The sequence below is a fragment of the Condylura cristata genome, unplaced genomic scaffold (genome assembly GCF_000260355.1).
Source record: "Condylura cristata isolate star-nosed mole 26May11 unplaced genomic scaffold, ConCri1.0 scaffold00003, whole genome shotgun sequence".
Taxonomy (NCBI): Eukaryota; Metazoa; Chordata; class Mammalia; order Eulipotyphla; family Talpidae; genus Condylura; species Condylura cristata.
Genome location: NW_004567104.1, coordinates 19653866 through 19670443, shown reverse-complemented (window position 1 = coordinate 19670443; position 16578 = coordinate 19653866). Strand labels below are relative to the sequence as shown.

The following is a 16578-nucleotide window of genomic DNA, read 5'->3' as shown; positions in this document are numbered from 1 at the left end:
GCTCAGTTCTCTGCATCTGTTTTCTTCATCTTTAAAACAGGAATGATAATCAACACCAAATCTATAGTGTTATGAGGCACGAATGAGCTAATTAATAGGGCGCACAGTAGAACCTCATTTCATTTTTTACATTTTATTTATTTATTTTTTTATCGGGTACTTGTATTTTGCAAGACAGTGTTACATTATTTTTCTCTAATCTTCATAGTAACTTCACACTCAGGGTAGAAAGCTCAATCTTTACAGCAAAGCCTAAAAACCAAATTGATCGTTTACTTATAAAACTGCAATTTTGATGTGTGCCCTTATGGCGTTTTCTCTGTTCATAAGAAATTTCATTGATTTCACTAAATAATTCTTCCCCAAGACACACAATTTGAGAGGGCACAAAAAGACAAACAGTGAAAAGTGTTTCTCTCTGTGACCAGATATCTGTTCTCAAAAGCAACTGCTGCTACCAAGTTTTTAAGTGACTCCGAGAGACAGATACATGCTTGAAAAAACCTTCTTTTTACACTAGTGCTGGCTTGGTGTGCCTGCTCTTTTGCAACGGAAGCCACCACCCTACGGGAATGCCTTCAACCTCACAGGTACCTACAGGGCTGGCCACAGAGGGCTGTAGTCACGTGCCCAGTGAGGTCTCGGTTGTATATTTTTACTTTCGAACTGAAAATCTGCAAACAACTAAACAGGTGTTAGAATTCTCAGTCTCAACCGTCTCTACGGTTGCTCAAGCGAGGAGCAGATCTGACGACGGTTGAGGCCGCAGTCACGGCCACCTGAGGCACAGATCAGTCCTTCTCCAACACGGCATTGACCCTCAGTGTTCTGGAAACTTATTAGAAAGAGTGGTCTGATATGAAAAAAAAAATTTGTAATTGGGATTTGTCTCCCAAAGTACAAATGTGTGACCCTAGGATATTCTGGAGTAAAGTCAGAGAAAGTCAACTTAATCCATCCTAAGATAATTCCTGCTCCCATTCACACACTTCAGGCCCCATAACTCTGCTCCCCCTGGTTTTTGTGACTGGAGACACTCTTTGTGGGGTGCCCCCCTCACATCTGTTCTGCTCTCATTGGACCCTGCCTTCAAACGAGTCTTCCCCAAATCCTGCCTTTAGCCTCCTTTTTTCTCTCCTTCCATAAATTGACCAACCCAAGGCCACATTGAAACTTTACCCTGTAAGGGATCCAGTGGACCAGAAGAGGGATAGTAGCTTGAACTCCTGCAAACCTAAGCTCCAGAGAGAGGGCAACCAATAAGAATGAAAATTTGAGACACCCTCTTCCTCAAAATAAATATCAAGCACCATAATTGATAGGACAGCGCTTTGTAAGCTGTAATGTGCTATGTCATATTGGGGGATTCATAAGACTTAAAAGGGGGATCATGATTTAAAAGTAAGATTTGGAAACCCATTATTAATTTTACATATTCACTTGTAATTACAAAGTGCTTATTCCTTTTACAGGTTTTAAAAGTATCTAAACAAAGTAACAAAACATTTTGTAGTCTTATTAAAGAGTGTGGTACCTTATATTATTTGCACAGTATATTCTCCATCCACTCCTAAAGGACCTGTATATATGGGAGGATTATTATTCTTTCCACAACACGTTTTGTCATAAGGAAGGCTTATTCCTCAAAGTTAAGGAATGGAAATGACATAGGCCACCTCTGAACACGAGCCTTAAGAGCGTTTGTGTGATTCTGTCATTTTCTTTTCCCTCCTTTGTCACAAAAATGGCATATCTCAGTTATGGGCTTTTGTTATCCTGGGTCTTGGAGTGAAGAGGACTGTGAAGGGTATAATGTGGGTATGAAGTAAGCATTTATTGTTGTAAGCCCCTGAGATTCAGGGCTTGTTTGTTACTGCAGCATAACTTGTTCCAAGATTCTGGATATGCAGTGAGAAAACAACTGTGAATACCTTAGTGTTAATCTTGCAGGTTTTTTTTTTTTTTATGCTTACCTTTTAAAAATATATATAATTTTTCTTTTTCTTTATGAAAAAGATCATAATGTATGTATAGATTTTGTGAAATGCTTTTCTCATTTCCTCCATAAACATTTCTGTATATATTTCTAAAAGTAAATGTTTAGTTTACATATTTATATATTTTTTTACATAATGTAACTTGTATATTTCTTTAAACATACCCATGACACCATTATGGCACTTAACATTAACAATTGCTTCGTATCATCAAATATTAATTGTTCTAAACATTCTCTGACTCTTGTCATTATTTTACTTAAATCAGGGATCCAAATAAGGTTCATATTTTGCAGTCAATTGATGTATCTCTTATAGCTTTTTCTCCTTAAGCTCTCCTTCCCCTTCTTTCTCTCGCCTTTCCCCTTGTGATGTACTTATTGAGGAAACTGAACTGGTTGTTCTGTGAAGTTTCCCACAGTCTGGATTTTGCTGATTGTACTCCTGTGGTATCACTTGACAGGTTCCTGTTTCCCTTATAGTTCCTATAAGTTGCTGATTAAATCTAGAGGCTGGACCAGATTCCATGAATGGATTTTTATTTTATTTATTTAAAACTTTAAAAATAGATTTTTTTTTTACATCATTGTCTATTTTTGTACAGTGTCTGATTTCTCCCCTCAGGTGTAATCCGCACTACCAAATCACCTGTGAACATCATCATAGTCTTTTGTGCTCTTTCCTTTGTTTTGATCCCTCGGCTCTATGTCTCCCTTTCCCTGCTGTATGTCTGTGACTTATAGTTTTCATGCTAGTTTTGTCTTTTTTTTTTTTTGACCTCTCATTTGATTTTCCTGTGTTCCTCCTATAAGTGAAGCCATCTGATATTTTTCTTTCTTTCTGACTAATTTCACCAAGCATTATCCCGCCCAGCTCCGTCCATGTTGCTGCAAATGGCATGAGTTTATTTTTTTCAGTTGCCATTGTGTATATATACATACATATACATATATGCACATACATATATCCATACACACTGCATCTTTTTGATCCAGTCATCTGTTTTGGGGCATTTATCAGTAGGTTGTTTCCATAGTTTAACTATTGTAAATAATGCTACAATAAACATTAGAGTGAAGGGGTCCTTTTGAATTAATATTTTTGCATCCTTTGGATAGATTTCTAGGGGTGGAATTTCTGGGTCATACAGTTGCTCCATTTTCAGTATTTGAGTGTTCACTACAGTTTTCCGTGGAGGTTGGATCAGTTTGCATTCCCATCAGCAATTCCTTTTTCTCCACATCCTGTGAATTCATTTTTTTAAAAAAGATTTATTCATTTATGCATACAGAACTGGGGTATAGTCTAGAGGTGCAGGAGCGGTGAGAGGATTCACCAGAGACAGAATGGGGAGCAAAACAGGCCGACTGATGAAGTACACTGCTGAGGGGAGCAGTGGGCGGGTCAGGAGAGGTCTGTGGTGCCATGTGGGTCACCTCTAGGGCAGGGATCGAACTCATGCTGAAGTACCTTTAGCGTCTTAGTGCTGTGCTTTAACCCGCTGCGCCAGCAGGTGCAGGGAGAGCCATGTGAATACATTTTTAAGCTCCACTGAACATTTTCCAAGTCATTTAATATTTTTCTACAATGTTTTGTTAATGACCATTGTGCTGTTGAAAATAGGGATGTTATTTATTAAGCTAGTTTCTATCATTGATCATTTAGGTGAGCCTCACGGGGCTCCCTGATAAACTTCCAGGTGGCAGACTCCTCTTCTGACCTGATTTGCTGCCTGTCTGTTCTCTTAGTTCCTGCGGATGGTAGATGCTTGTGCCAGCTTCCTCACAGAAGCCTTGAACCCAGAAAATTGTGTTGGAATACTGAGACTGGCAGACACACACTCCTTGGAGAGGCTAAAGAAACAGGTTCAGGGCTACATCATCCAAAACTTCGTGCAGATTCTGAACTCAGAGGACTTCCTGGAACTTCCTGTGGACACTCTGTACCACATCTTGAGGAGTGATGACCTGTATGTGACGGAGGAGGCCCAGGTGTTTGAGACGGTGATGAGCTGGGTCCGGCACAAACAGCCAGAGCGACTCTGCCTGCTCCCCTATGTCCTGGAGAATGTGCGCTTGCCGCTTTTGGATCCCTGGTACTTTGTGGAGACCGTGGAGGCAGATCCTCTCATCAGGCAGTGCCCTGAGGTGTTCCCGCTGCTCCAGGAAGCCAGGATGTATCATCTTTCTGGCAATGAGGTGAGTTGAGATGCACCAGTCAGCCAGCAAGTGAACGCATAGCAAGCCTTGCAGACATTTTGGTGAGGCTGGTTCACGAATCCCTAGGGCATGGAGAGGATGCTGCTGCAGATTGCTAGTTTGAGTCAGGAGCTTCTAGAAACCTTGGATTTCTAATCTGTAAAATGAGGATGACACTTCATTTTAGATAACTATTGAGAGGACTAGCTGGGATATGGAAATCCTGCATTTACCGATCACTTACTATTTATTAGGGACTCTCCTCCAGTCAGGGGTCCCTAAGGATGCTACTAAGATATATTGGACATATTATTCAGGGGAAGGATGTCCTAAAGGAACTCTGCAGTTTTGTGGACTCCACCCCCTACTCCAGCTTTCTGGACTTCAACCCCTACTCCAGTGATTAGAAACTACAACTCCCAGCAGTAGCAAGGAGAGAACTGCAAAGATTCAAGGACAGAGCTAAGCAGGCATTCTGGGACTTTGGGGGATAAATAGGGAGCGATTTTCAACGGCTGTAGAGGAGAGGCAATGACTCTTTCTCTCTGGGGCAAAAGCTCTATCGGGACATGGTGACTGGGGTCTATTAGTTAGTTGTTACCAGAGCTCCAAGTCAGCCAAGCTGATACGATATTCTAGTTACCTTGTACCTCTCTCTCTTTCCTTGGGTTGGTCCTTTTCCTTTCCCCTTATTGTAAATAAACCCATTATTGACCCGTTTGTGTGTGTCCGCAGTACAACTAAATTTTAAGCTCGTGGGTGAGGACCCACAGACAGGCAGCCCATTTCACACTGGGGTACCCCGTAACAATATTAACACCACACTTGGCACATCCTTCTCTACCCAGTTGCATTGGGCGAGAGTTTTCGTGGGTAGCTATGCAGGAAGAGTTTGCTAGAGGCCTAGTTTCTCCTTCTGGGAAACTTGAGTCTCTTGGGCTTCCTCTGATACAGACAATTTCTACTTCCTTCCTGAATTCCTGAAAATCCCTTAAAACTCACTTTTCTGCCTCCACAGTGGCCTCCTTCCAATTCATTAGCAGAATGACCTAAAGCTCACACCTAATAGTTTCCATCCTGGGATTAACCCTCCTATTGGGTCCCACCACTTTCAGGATCAAACCCACACTTCCTACCTAAGCAGCCGGGGCCTGGCCTCCAGACTTCGTCTTCTGCCTCCTTCACTAGCGTCATCTCCAGCGACTCTCTTCTCCTACAGTCCCACGGCACTGTTTGTAATTCCCCAAAGTGTGGGAGTGCTCCTTATTAGCCTCCAGGTCAATGCAGGTGCTGTTCAAATGCTTTTTCCTCTTTTTCATCTAGTTTTCCACTTTCTTGTCTCAAAAAGTACATGCATCACTTTTTCTCTCATTCCCATAGCATCTGGTACACTGCTCTCTCATAGCACCGACCACTACATGGTTGCCATGGAATTCCTCATCTATAAACATTCTAACCTAGGAAAGTTTTAGGGTGGAGAATAGTTCCTATTGGCCTTTTTACCTCTAGGACTTGGGAGAGTTCCTACCATATAGTTCCTACTATATGGTAACTGATTGGTAAATGCTTATCTGATGAATACGTGTACCAAGATGTCTGATTACACTACCTGATTTTTGTGAACAATTCCTAAGAAATGTTTTATTTAAAACTTTATAAAGACAAGAATAAGCTTCGTGGAGAGGAAGAAAATCTACCAGGCAGTGATGATTTAGGGACAGTGTGCAATGGGAAGATTCAAACAGTTGCAGAAATGCAATGATTTCCTGGCCTGGTGGAAACAGAGTCTTCCACAGACCAGGTCAGGAACAGGATGCCATCCCAGGGGGTCAGAAGAAAGAGGATGGCTAGGCCAGACTCTTGTTGACCAGCAGACTTTGAGGTAGAAGCAGGCACTTTGAATAAGGTGGGGCTTTCAGGGGAGAAGCAAAGGTCTGATTATCCGAACTGGAATGCATTCTAGTGCAACCATAAATCTTCCCAGAAAGAAGATCAGATTGGTGCTGGAGGTTACTCTTAGCTATGAGGAGGGGCAGGTGGGGCGACCATCACGGCTGGTAGCTGGGGGGAAATCACAGGGGAGCAATTCATTGCTGAGATCCTACCTGCCAGTGGTGTTCCCACAGAGCCTCCACATCCTGGGAGCACCCGTCCCACTCTAATCCTGCCAGCCTCTGACTGCCAGTGCCTTCAGGGTCTTCTCATCACACCTGTGTCCCCACGTCTTCCTGCTGGTCCCCAAAGGAGAGCCTTGCCGTGAAGTAAAAGAAAAAGTCAGGAGTTGTGGATGGGAAATTGACTGTGTTTGGCTCCTTGGTGCAGAAGAACAAGGTCTTTTTTTGAAAAGTAGATGTAGGGGTTGTCTGGTCTAATTACTCATGACCAATGTTTGGATTCACTGCTTGAGAGGTCGACTGCGACTGTAACCTGTTTGTCACATCTGTGGACAACATCACAATTCTGTACCTCATGTCAGGCCTCACTTTATAGGAAAGTGGCCACTTGGAGGTAGAAAATGATGCTGCCTCTCTGACTCCCATCTGCTCATCTATAGAAACTTCCCCATCAAGCCCAGGGCCTGGGTGGAACCAGGAAAAGGGCAAAGTGAGAATGACAATCTCAATATGACTTCTACTGCATGACTGTTGAGATACCCTGCTTATCCCTCTATGTCATGGTTTCATGAATTCAGACAACAATGACATGAAACAATTATAGGCACATCTGGAGATTGTGTTACTTCTCCAAGGTCACATGCCTAAGAGAACCAGCATAAATTCTCATGTATCTGATTCAAATCTCTGCACTTTCAGTTCATTTCAAATATCCATGGTGTGGATATTTGCTCATTTGAGGTTCTGGAAGGTCCCAGCCCCCTAAACTCCCTGACCACAGCCCAGTCCCTATTGGTTCCTTTCTCCCAAGTTTCTGAATGTTCTTTATGCATCTTTTGTGAAGACTTCACTTCCAAAAGTTTAGTATCAAAGCAAAGTCTGGGCTATTTTTCAGAAATCGAAACTGAGGAGAAGGGTGTAAGAGGTGACCAGAAATGAAATTCCAGGACTCAGGTCTTCAGAGCAGGCAGGAAGGGAGAGGCAGGAAAGTGCATTTGATGGTAAAAAGATTTGGATTTCTTAAAGAAAAACAGCAAAAGCACCAAAAGACAAATGTTACTGAGTATGTATTAAGCACCAGCCCCCAGGCAAGGCCCATTTCATTTAAGATCTCAGTTAATCCTCACAACAAGCTTGTAGTAATTACCACAGACATCCCCATTAGATAGATGACAAAACTGAGGTTCAAGAAGGTGCTGGCACAAGATCATCCGGTGGCAGAGTGGGCAAAGGCCCCCCTATGCTGGCTTCCAACCTTGTGTCCTCTTACCTGTTGTACTGCTTTTGGCTTTGCAGATCATCTCAGAGCGCACCAAGCCCAGAATGCACGAATTCCAGTCCGAAGTGTTCATGATCATTGGTGGCTGCACGAAGGATGAGCGCTTTGTGGCAGAGGTGACCTGCCTGGACCCTCTGAGACGCAGTCGCCTGGAGGTGGCCAAACTTCCCATGACAGAGCACGAGCTGGAGACGGAGAATAAGAAGTGGGTGGAATTTGCATGTGTGACATTAAAAAATGAGGTCTACATCTCAGGTAAGCAGCAGCCACATGATACTAAAGCAGCCTCCAGAGCCCCATGTATCTTCCTGAGCGAAGGCTAGGCCACCATCCTAAATTTACTGAGTGGAGTGACTTGTTCTGACTGGGTCAGGCTGTGGAGATCAGGAGATCAGGTCTTTTTTCCTGGAGAGCACATTACTACTGCGTGAGAACTAACATATGAGCTGTAATGCACTAGGATCTGGGGGACAGGCAGTTAGGGCCAGTTCTTCATGGAAAAGAAGAAGAAAAGTGACCCTGAGCTGGACACCAGTAGTACTTAGTGAATAAAAATGTCTGCCTGTCCCTTAAACTCAACTTCTCCCCTGAAGTTTATTAAGTCATATTTTAGATGAATCAGTAATAATCCATTCTTTTTCATTTCTTACTTCTGTTTTTTTCTTAATTACTTTATGCCTGTCTCATTAATCCTTCAATTCCATAAACCTCAACAAGGTTTTCAATACCAGTACCTATGGCATTGTACCTGGCCATAGAGTAAAAACTCAATTAATATTTAGAGACCAGTACCTATGGCATTGTACCTGGCCATAGAGTAAAAACTCAATTAATATTCCTCACTATCTTTATAGCATCGTAGATGAATTTACACTTTAGTAGCACATCAGCTCTATAAGGTAGGTGATTTCCATCTTCAGGTTACAATGAAAAAAAACAGATACAGAAAAGTTATGGAATGTACTCCAAGGTCACACAATGGTAAAAACCAGGCAGGATTTAAATCTAAACTCAATATAATTTTCATACCTTTCTTTGAAAGGTTATAATTATTTTATTACTTTTGATGGTCCCTAAAATGGCATTAATATCACAGTGTTTTGAAAAAGTAGACGCTCTAAAAAAGAAAAAAATGGTTAAACTATGTGAGCAAAATATTCACAGTAGAGGAAGAAACTCAGTATCCCTAGTAGTCAGGGAGAACCAAACTGTGATAATCATAAAACCAAACAAAAGAACCCAACAAAACAAAACCAAAAGAAAGCAAACAAAAAAAACCTCACCTCTTAATAACCTCTGTGAGTAGGGTGTGGGAAAGTCAACAAGGGCAGTTTTGCCAGGCACTTGGCAGCCCCTATACAAATTCAAGATGAGCAGGCCCTTGACCTAGGTTCTTGGTCTTGCTTCTGGGCTTCACTGTACTAACCTGAGATGTGGAGAATCATTAGTGATACTCACTGCCACATTCGTGTCTATTTATAATCTGAAAAGTGTATCTTTTGCATTAAGTAGTTGGTGAGACACAAAACTATTAAAATATTCAATTAAAGTCACCAACAAAGTCAGTGTCTCTCCCTAATGGAATTATGTACTTTCTGCTTAGAGCGCTGCCATGAATAACAGATGTTATCAGCTTGTTTTCACATTATCTACTGCAAGCAACTCATTCTTTTAAACAAAGTTATCTTAAAGTAGGGCAAACCCCACTTAGAAGTTTTTCAATATTTATTTAAAATTTTTATTTGTATATTTTACATCCTTGTCCATTTTGGTACAATGTATGCTTTCTCCTCAGGTGTAGCCCCATGGAATTCCACCAAGTCACTTGTGCACCACAGTCCCTGTGCTCTTCCCACCCCTGTTTTGATTCCTCTCCTTCCCCCGCCCCTATCCCATAGGATATCACGGATACATAGTTGCCTGTTATTTATTTTTTTTCCTGATCCCTTATTTGATCCCCCTGTATTCCTCCTAGAAATGAAACTACCTGGTTTTTCCTTCTGACTTATTTTTCTGAGCACAATCCTTTCTATCTCCATCCATGTTGCTGCTAATGGCATGAGTTTATCATTGTTGATTACTGAAGAGTATCCACTGTGTATATATACTACATCTTCTTGACTCAGTCATATGTTTTTGGACATTTGAGTTGTTGGCATGTCTTACCTATTATAAAGAGTGCTGCAATGAACACAGGTGTCTTTTTTGAGTTACTGTTTTTGTGTCCTTTGAGTAGATCCCTAGAAGTGGAATTGCTGGCTCATATGGTAGCTCCATTTTTAGTAGTTTGAGGAACCTGCACACAGCTTTCCTTCTTGGTTGGACCAGTTTGCACTTCCACCAACAGTGTAGGAGAGTTCCTTTTTCTCTACATCTTTGCTATTATTTGTTATTGTTAGTTTTTTTTAATATGTGCTATTCTCACTGGTGTAAGGTGACATCTCACTGTGATTTTGATTTGCATTTCCCAAATTATAAGTGATGTTGAACATTTTTTCGTATACCTGTTGGCCATTTCATTTCCTATTTGGAGAAGTGTCTTTTTAGTTCTTCTTTTTTTGACTGCATTATTTACTTTGTTTTTGTTGAGTTGTGTGAGTTCTTTGTAGATCTTTGTGATCAGTCCCTTATCAGTTGTATGGAGTGCAAAAATTTGCTCCCAGTCAGTAGGGTGTCTCTTTGTTTTGGTTAATGTCTCTTTTGCTAATGAAGCAAGCCTTTTAGTTCGATGTAGTCCCAGCTGTTTATATTTTACTTCACTTTCTTTGCTTTGGGGGATGAGTTTTAAAGATGTTACTGAGATATATATCATGTAGTGTTTTCACTATATTTCTTCTGTATATTTTCCCAATTTTCCAATATGATCAGATATGAACCGAGAGAATTTTGCAAGATATCTTGATGTTCTTCCAGGTTTAAATAAATAAACAAACTTAGAACTTATGCTGCTTTCTAACTTGTCTGCTCACCAAGACCTTACGAGTCCACCTCCCCTCATTTTTCAAAAACACTGAGTCCAAGCTCCTATTATCTCACCTACTGGGTTGATTTGGATGCCATCTCCTTGAAGCCCTCTGCACTCTCACAGCATAAGGGTGACATAGGACAGGATGTTATTTGTAATTTTCCTTCTTATACTGTCACTCCCTGTTCTCCTGTGTTTGCACTGTCGACAAGATTGCCCCAAGACTGTTTCTTTTGTCTGTCCTGGGGGGGAGGGCAAGTGTGGGAAATTATGGATGAAGCTGTATATGTTCATCAGGTAGGTTCTTAAATCTCTGAAAGGAGGGCCCTCCCTGGTGGAGCAGCGGGTTAAAGCGCAGCACTAAGAAGCTAAAGCCACTTCCGCATGAGTTCGATCCCTGCCTGCCCTGGAGGAGATCCACATGGCACGGCAGACCTCTCCTGACCCGCCCGCTGCTCCCCTCAGCAGTGTACTTCATCAGTTGGCCTATTCTGCTCCCCACTCTGTCCCTGGTGAATCTTTTCACCCTCCGCATCTCTGGCCTGTACCCCTGTTCTGTACAAATAAATAAATAAATCTTAAAAAAAAAAATTCTGAAAGGAGAGGTGTCAAAACAGGGGAGGAAAGAGCACAAGGGACTTTGGTGTTGGAGCATGGGTGCTAAGTGGTGGGAGAACTATGGGAGCTATACCAAATATTGCCCAAATATTAACATCTATGTATGGAAATAAATGTAAAAGATAAAAAAAAAATCCCCTGAAATCTTTATCGCTCGTAGGTGGCAAAGAAACACAGCATGATGTCTGGAAATATAATTCTTCGATCAACAAATGGATTCAAATTGAATATTTGAACATAGGCCGCTGGAGGCATAAGATGGTGGTGTTGGGAGGCAAGGTGTATGTGATCGGAGGTTTCGATGGCCTGCAGAGGATCAACAATGTGGAGACATATGACCCCTTCCACAACTGCTGGTCAGAGGTAAGGGAGACGACATCAGTGAGATGCTATGTATTACTATTTCAAAGCTTTCAAAAAGGTCTACCCCCATGGAAGTACCATTGATCTTTTAACAACAGGGATTTGAACTACATGGGTTCACTCATAGAGGGACTTTTTGTCTCTGTGTGGGCAACACATTGATGAATTCTACCACTGCCAAGATGGATTGGTTGTATGCCCCCATGTGGAACTAACATATATGGCTGGGCTACTATAACATATGGGAATTTTAACTGCAGGATTAAGACCCCTACCCCTTTGTTCTAGGGTTAGCTGTACATGGCCTCAGGATCTTTTCTGCTTCCACTGAGACCCTTTTCAGTGGCTCTGAGTTCCCTCATCATAGGGGCCACTGCTTCAGATTGCTGATCAGGTCACAGAAGTGACTTCTTCCAGGCGGGGAAGCTCTGTATGGGCACCTGTCCTACCCTGGCTAGAACTGGGCTCTGGAGGAGAGGCTTGACATTGACCTTGGTTCATACTTTGGCCCAGAGACTGTTGCTACAGATGCTACCTGCCCTTTTCTTCTCCACAGTGGACACATGGGATCTCTCTATTATTGTCTGTTGAATCCAGAGTCATTTGATAGCATTTAGAAGTCAGCCCTTATTTATAAGCCTATTAGCCATAAGCCCTTTACATGCAGCATACAAGACCTCAGCAAACAGCCTCAGTACATAGCACGCTCAGGAAAAGGCAAAGGGCTGCTGTTCACTGGCTTCAGGTTCGCAAGATGGATAAGCTCCAGAGAGCTGCCGTATGGTACTATGCCCACAGACGACAAGACTGTCCTTTATTGTGTCCTTACACAATAAAATAAAACAATTTTAGATGTAATATCTCCATATTAGATCATAGATCAGGACACATTCCAGCTTTTGGGAATATAAAACATGTTTATCACGGCCACAAACAAAGGTAGCGGGTCATGCAGTCTAGAGCTGTCATCTTGAAAACAGCTGCCCAGAGAATGCTTCACATTTTGGGGCCTGTGTCCAACAGCTTCTCAGTTTGCAAGTCCTACCTTACACCAGTGAGAATGGCACACATTAAAAAAAACTAGCAATAATAAATGTCGGACAGGATATAGAGAAAAAGGAACTCTCCTACACTGCTGGTGGGGATGCAAATGGGTCCAACCACCATGGAAAGCTCTATGGAGGTTCCTCAGACTACTAAAAATGGAGCTACCATATGACCCAGCAATTCCACTCCTAAGGATCTACCCAAAGGACACTAAAATGTTAATACAGAAGACACATGCACCCGTATGTCCATTGCAGCACTATTTACACTGTTTACATAGAGCTGCTCCATGACCCAGTGGGCTCATGTTAGTGGCTAAAAGGCTTTTAGGAGTTCCCATTAGTGCCCAGGGGTTCACAGGGTAGAAGCACAGTCTGACTGAATCACACCATCTGCATGTTGCTCAAGATGGAGGCATGTGCTCCCCTGTGGCCACCTGAAACCCTCACTCCAGTTTTTCCTTCTTGGATATAAACACTAAGGATAATGCTCTCTACACAGTAGGCACTCAATAAATATTTTTGAAGGAATATGAATATGCATGCTTGAGACAGCACTTTCTTCCAACATTGGCTGGTTCCATCTGTATGAACATTTATTCCCATGTCGCCTCTATCTCTGAGAGCTGGACTTGGGGGAAACAGGCTGGAAATCTCTAACATGCACCTGGCTAGGCTGGAGGAGGATGGGATGTGTGCTTTGATCTTCTGTCTGTCTCAAGTGTGACAGATCTTGTGACTCCAGGCAAAGTATGCAAAGGCCTGTGTCCCCTGATTCCTGTTGGTACAGGCGTCTGGGTGTATGACTGATGCCTTTTGATGCCTGTGCCTCCTGCAGGCTGCCCCCCTTCTCGCCCACGTCAGCTCCTTCGCAGCCACAAGCCACAAGAAGAAGCTCTATGTGATTGGGGGAGGACCCAATGGGAAACTGGCCACTGACAAGACCCAGTGTTACGACCCTTCAACCAATAAGTGGAACTTGAAGTCGCCCATGCCGGTGGAGGCTAAATGCATCAATGCAGTGAGTTTCCGTGACCGCATCTATGTCGTTGGTAAGTAAACAAATAGTTTCTCTGAAGTCCTCCACCCTTGTAGCCCTGAAGGTGGAACAGACAAAGCTGTCCTGAAAATGAGGAATTCCTGAAAGATGTGGGTAGGGCTGCTCCAGGTTTCACGGTATTCCTCACAGTCCTGGATGCAGAATCAGCCTCCACTTCTGAGACAAAGCAGATTGACACCTGCCCAGGGGAGAAGCCAGAGTTCTACAGCAACCAAGAAGTGTTGTAAGCATTAGTAAATGATAAAAATTGAAATGTATACAGTGAGTGCCCAATAAATTATACTTATTATAATAAGTAACTATTGTTACTTATTATTTTGTATTAATGGTGATTTTACACTTACCCCTTGTTTTCAGGGCTCTGAAAAGTTGCCTTTAGAAGAAAATCCTCACTCGTCACTGCTAGTTCTAGTGACTAGTGGCTCACTCCTCACTGCTGACATGTTTTTATTTTTTGCACTGATTTATTTTTGTTTATGACGGTCCAATTTTAGCAGAAATTAGCAACAAGATCGTATTGGTACTTTTCAAAGGAGGTTCTGGGACTGTTAGGCACTCAGTTTTGTTCTCTTTCATGATGTGATGTGAATTTAGAAAGGAGACTTAAACCTCTGATTTAGTTCTAGTTTACAGAAAATCTGAATTGGAAAGGGCAGATGAACTTGAAAATTGAGAATCTTACAGAAATGTGCCCCTTATGCAGATTTCGGAGCTGTCCACACCTACAATGACCTCTTTTCTTCTCTACTGCAGGGGATATTCCCGTATTGGAAAATACATCTGTTTTCTGTGGAATTTTCCCCGTCCACCTTGCAAACAAACAAACCCACTACATGACATGTTAAGGATGCTGAATTATAATCCTGACTATTGTTAGAATCACGTAGGGAGATTTTTACAAAACTAGATGTAGGTAGGCCTCACTCAGGCCACTTAAATCAGAATGCTCTGTTCTGGCCAATAGGACGTAGTGTTTTTAATATGCAGCTGGGATTGCATATTGCAAACTACTGATTAAAGGATGCTGAAATTAAGAATGAGCATTAATCAGAGAATGCTTCCTGGAGACAATGTAAAGGAAGATTAAGGAAAACCCCCATTTCTCCTTTGCTTCAGATGTCCTGGGTTTATGTCCGTCCAGGTCATGCTCTGATACAGAGGCGCCACCACTTCTAGTCACTGCCATGTGTCGCCACTTCTGTGACCAGTGTTCCACCGTGTGCTTTATACCCCTGTTCTTCTGATGTCTTCTAACCACTTGCTATCCACACTTAGGGTTGCAGATCAGAGGTGCGGTGCTGAGCTGAGTCTCTCTGGTGCACCAGGTGGTGTTTCTTCCAGGGAGCAGGCTTAGGGTGCATTTGGGCAGCCGTGGTAAACCAGGTGTCCTTTGGATTGCGATTAGCATCTGGCTAATTGAAAGGGGGCTGTGAGGTGTCTCCACCACTTCCTGCCAGAGTGCTCCACATTGGCTTTCTGGTCAGTGGTCAGTCTATTTTCTCTGGGTAGGACGATAGTCAAATGGGCAGGAGAATTTTAGCCGTTCAAAGAAGACACCCGAACAATAGCGAGATGCCCACTGTCTTTCCCTTCCTCCCAGGGGGGGCCATGAGGGCCCTGTATGCCTACACGCCTCTGGAGGACACCTGGTGCCTGGTGACCCAGCTCAGCCATGAGCGAGCCAGCTGCGGCATCGCGCCCTGCAACAACCGACTCTACATCACCGGGGGCCGGGACGAGAAAAACGAGGTCATCGCTACTGTGTTGTGCTGGGACCCCGAGGCCCAAAAGCTGACGGAGGAGTGCGTCCTGCCCCGGGGGGTGTCACACCATGGCAGCGTCACCATCAGGAAGTCATACACACACATCCGGAGGATTGTGCCAGGAGCCGTGTCCGTCTGACACCGGAGCCCAGCGCCAGCCAGTGGGGGAGCTGGGCAGTGTCCGGGAGACCTTCCTACTTCACACCCTCCCACCCCACTTCAGACTGCAGACTGAGCTTGTGTTTTAAATTCCCAGCGATTTACCCTTGGGAGGGGGTCGCTTGGAAGTCAGACTTTGGGGATACTTGGGACCAGCCAGGATGCTTTCGTGACCTACCTCAGGAGGGAAGAAGAGTGATATTTAACCAAAACACACCTGCCCTATGCAAGCTTTTTGGCATATCAATTCATTTCACTGGCATAATGACCTGCTGACAGGCTATTATTTTAAACTGGGAATCTACACCCAGGTTTTTCGATTTCAGAATCAGGGTCCTTTCTGCCTTGCTCTCTTCCTCAAGACAGGAAAAAAGGCAAACAGCTGGCTTATTTTTGTATGGCAAGTTCTTTGAAGGATTTACTCAGTAGGTGTTTCTTCCCCTCCCCCCCCCCTTTAATTTGAAGCCATATGGGATCCATAGTGTGGAACCTTGGATGTTCTATGGCAAAACTATGTAGAAGCTGTCATTCTGTGAGACCGGTCTGGAGAGTTGGACTTGGAAGCCTGTTTGTTTTGCAAGAGATGAGACTTCTGTTCACACCCATAAAAAACTTCTATTTTTGATGACCCAGGAGATCCATTTCGGACTAGAATTGTCATTGCCAGGCAGAATTGTGCTTTCAGCACTGTCCAGTACCCTGGCCTCAATGTCCAGTAGTTATGCTACAATGTCTAAAAGAGGTTTCCAGATATTCAAAACACTGTTTAAAACAAAAATGTAAACATAGTAATTCTGCAGGCCACTGTGAGAATGACTGACTCTACTTTTTAGCCTGTGATTTGGGTCCTTGTCCCTGATACTCCACCTCCTGGAATCTTTACTTTTAGGGTCTTTTAAAGGTTTTCCAATTGGTTTTTGGATCAGGTGGCACAATTTTTACTCAAAGAACTAAGTTTGTCCTTCACCGTGAGAGAAGGAGCTTTGCAGTGAGCTCACTGGAAATGTATTCTAATA

General features: G+C 43.1%; 1 protein-coding gene across 1 annotated transcript in view; it reads left to right on the top strand.

Moving 5' to 3' along the window:
* KLHL6 (kelch-like family member 6) overlaps nt 1-15542 on the top strand; it is a 41987-nt gene extending 26445 nt beyond the window's left edge. Inside the window, exons 3-7 of the mRNA XM_004675018.1 lie at nt 3746-4195; nt 7606-7843; nt 11332-11534; nt 13419-13632; nt 15241-15542. Coding sequence (XP_004675075.1) covers nt 3746-4195; nt 7606-7843; nt 11332-11534; nt 13419-13632; nt 15241-15542 — 1407 coding nt within the window. The remainder of the gene's footprint in view (nt 1-3745; nt 4196-7605; nt 7844-11331; nt 11535-13418; nt 13633-15240) is intronic.
* The last annotated feature ends 1036 nt before the right edge of the window (nt 15543-16578 follow it).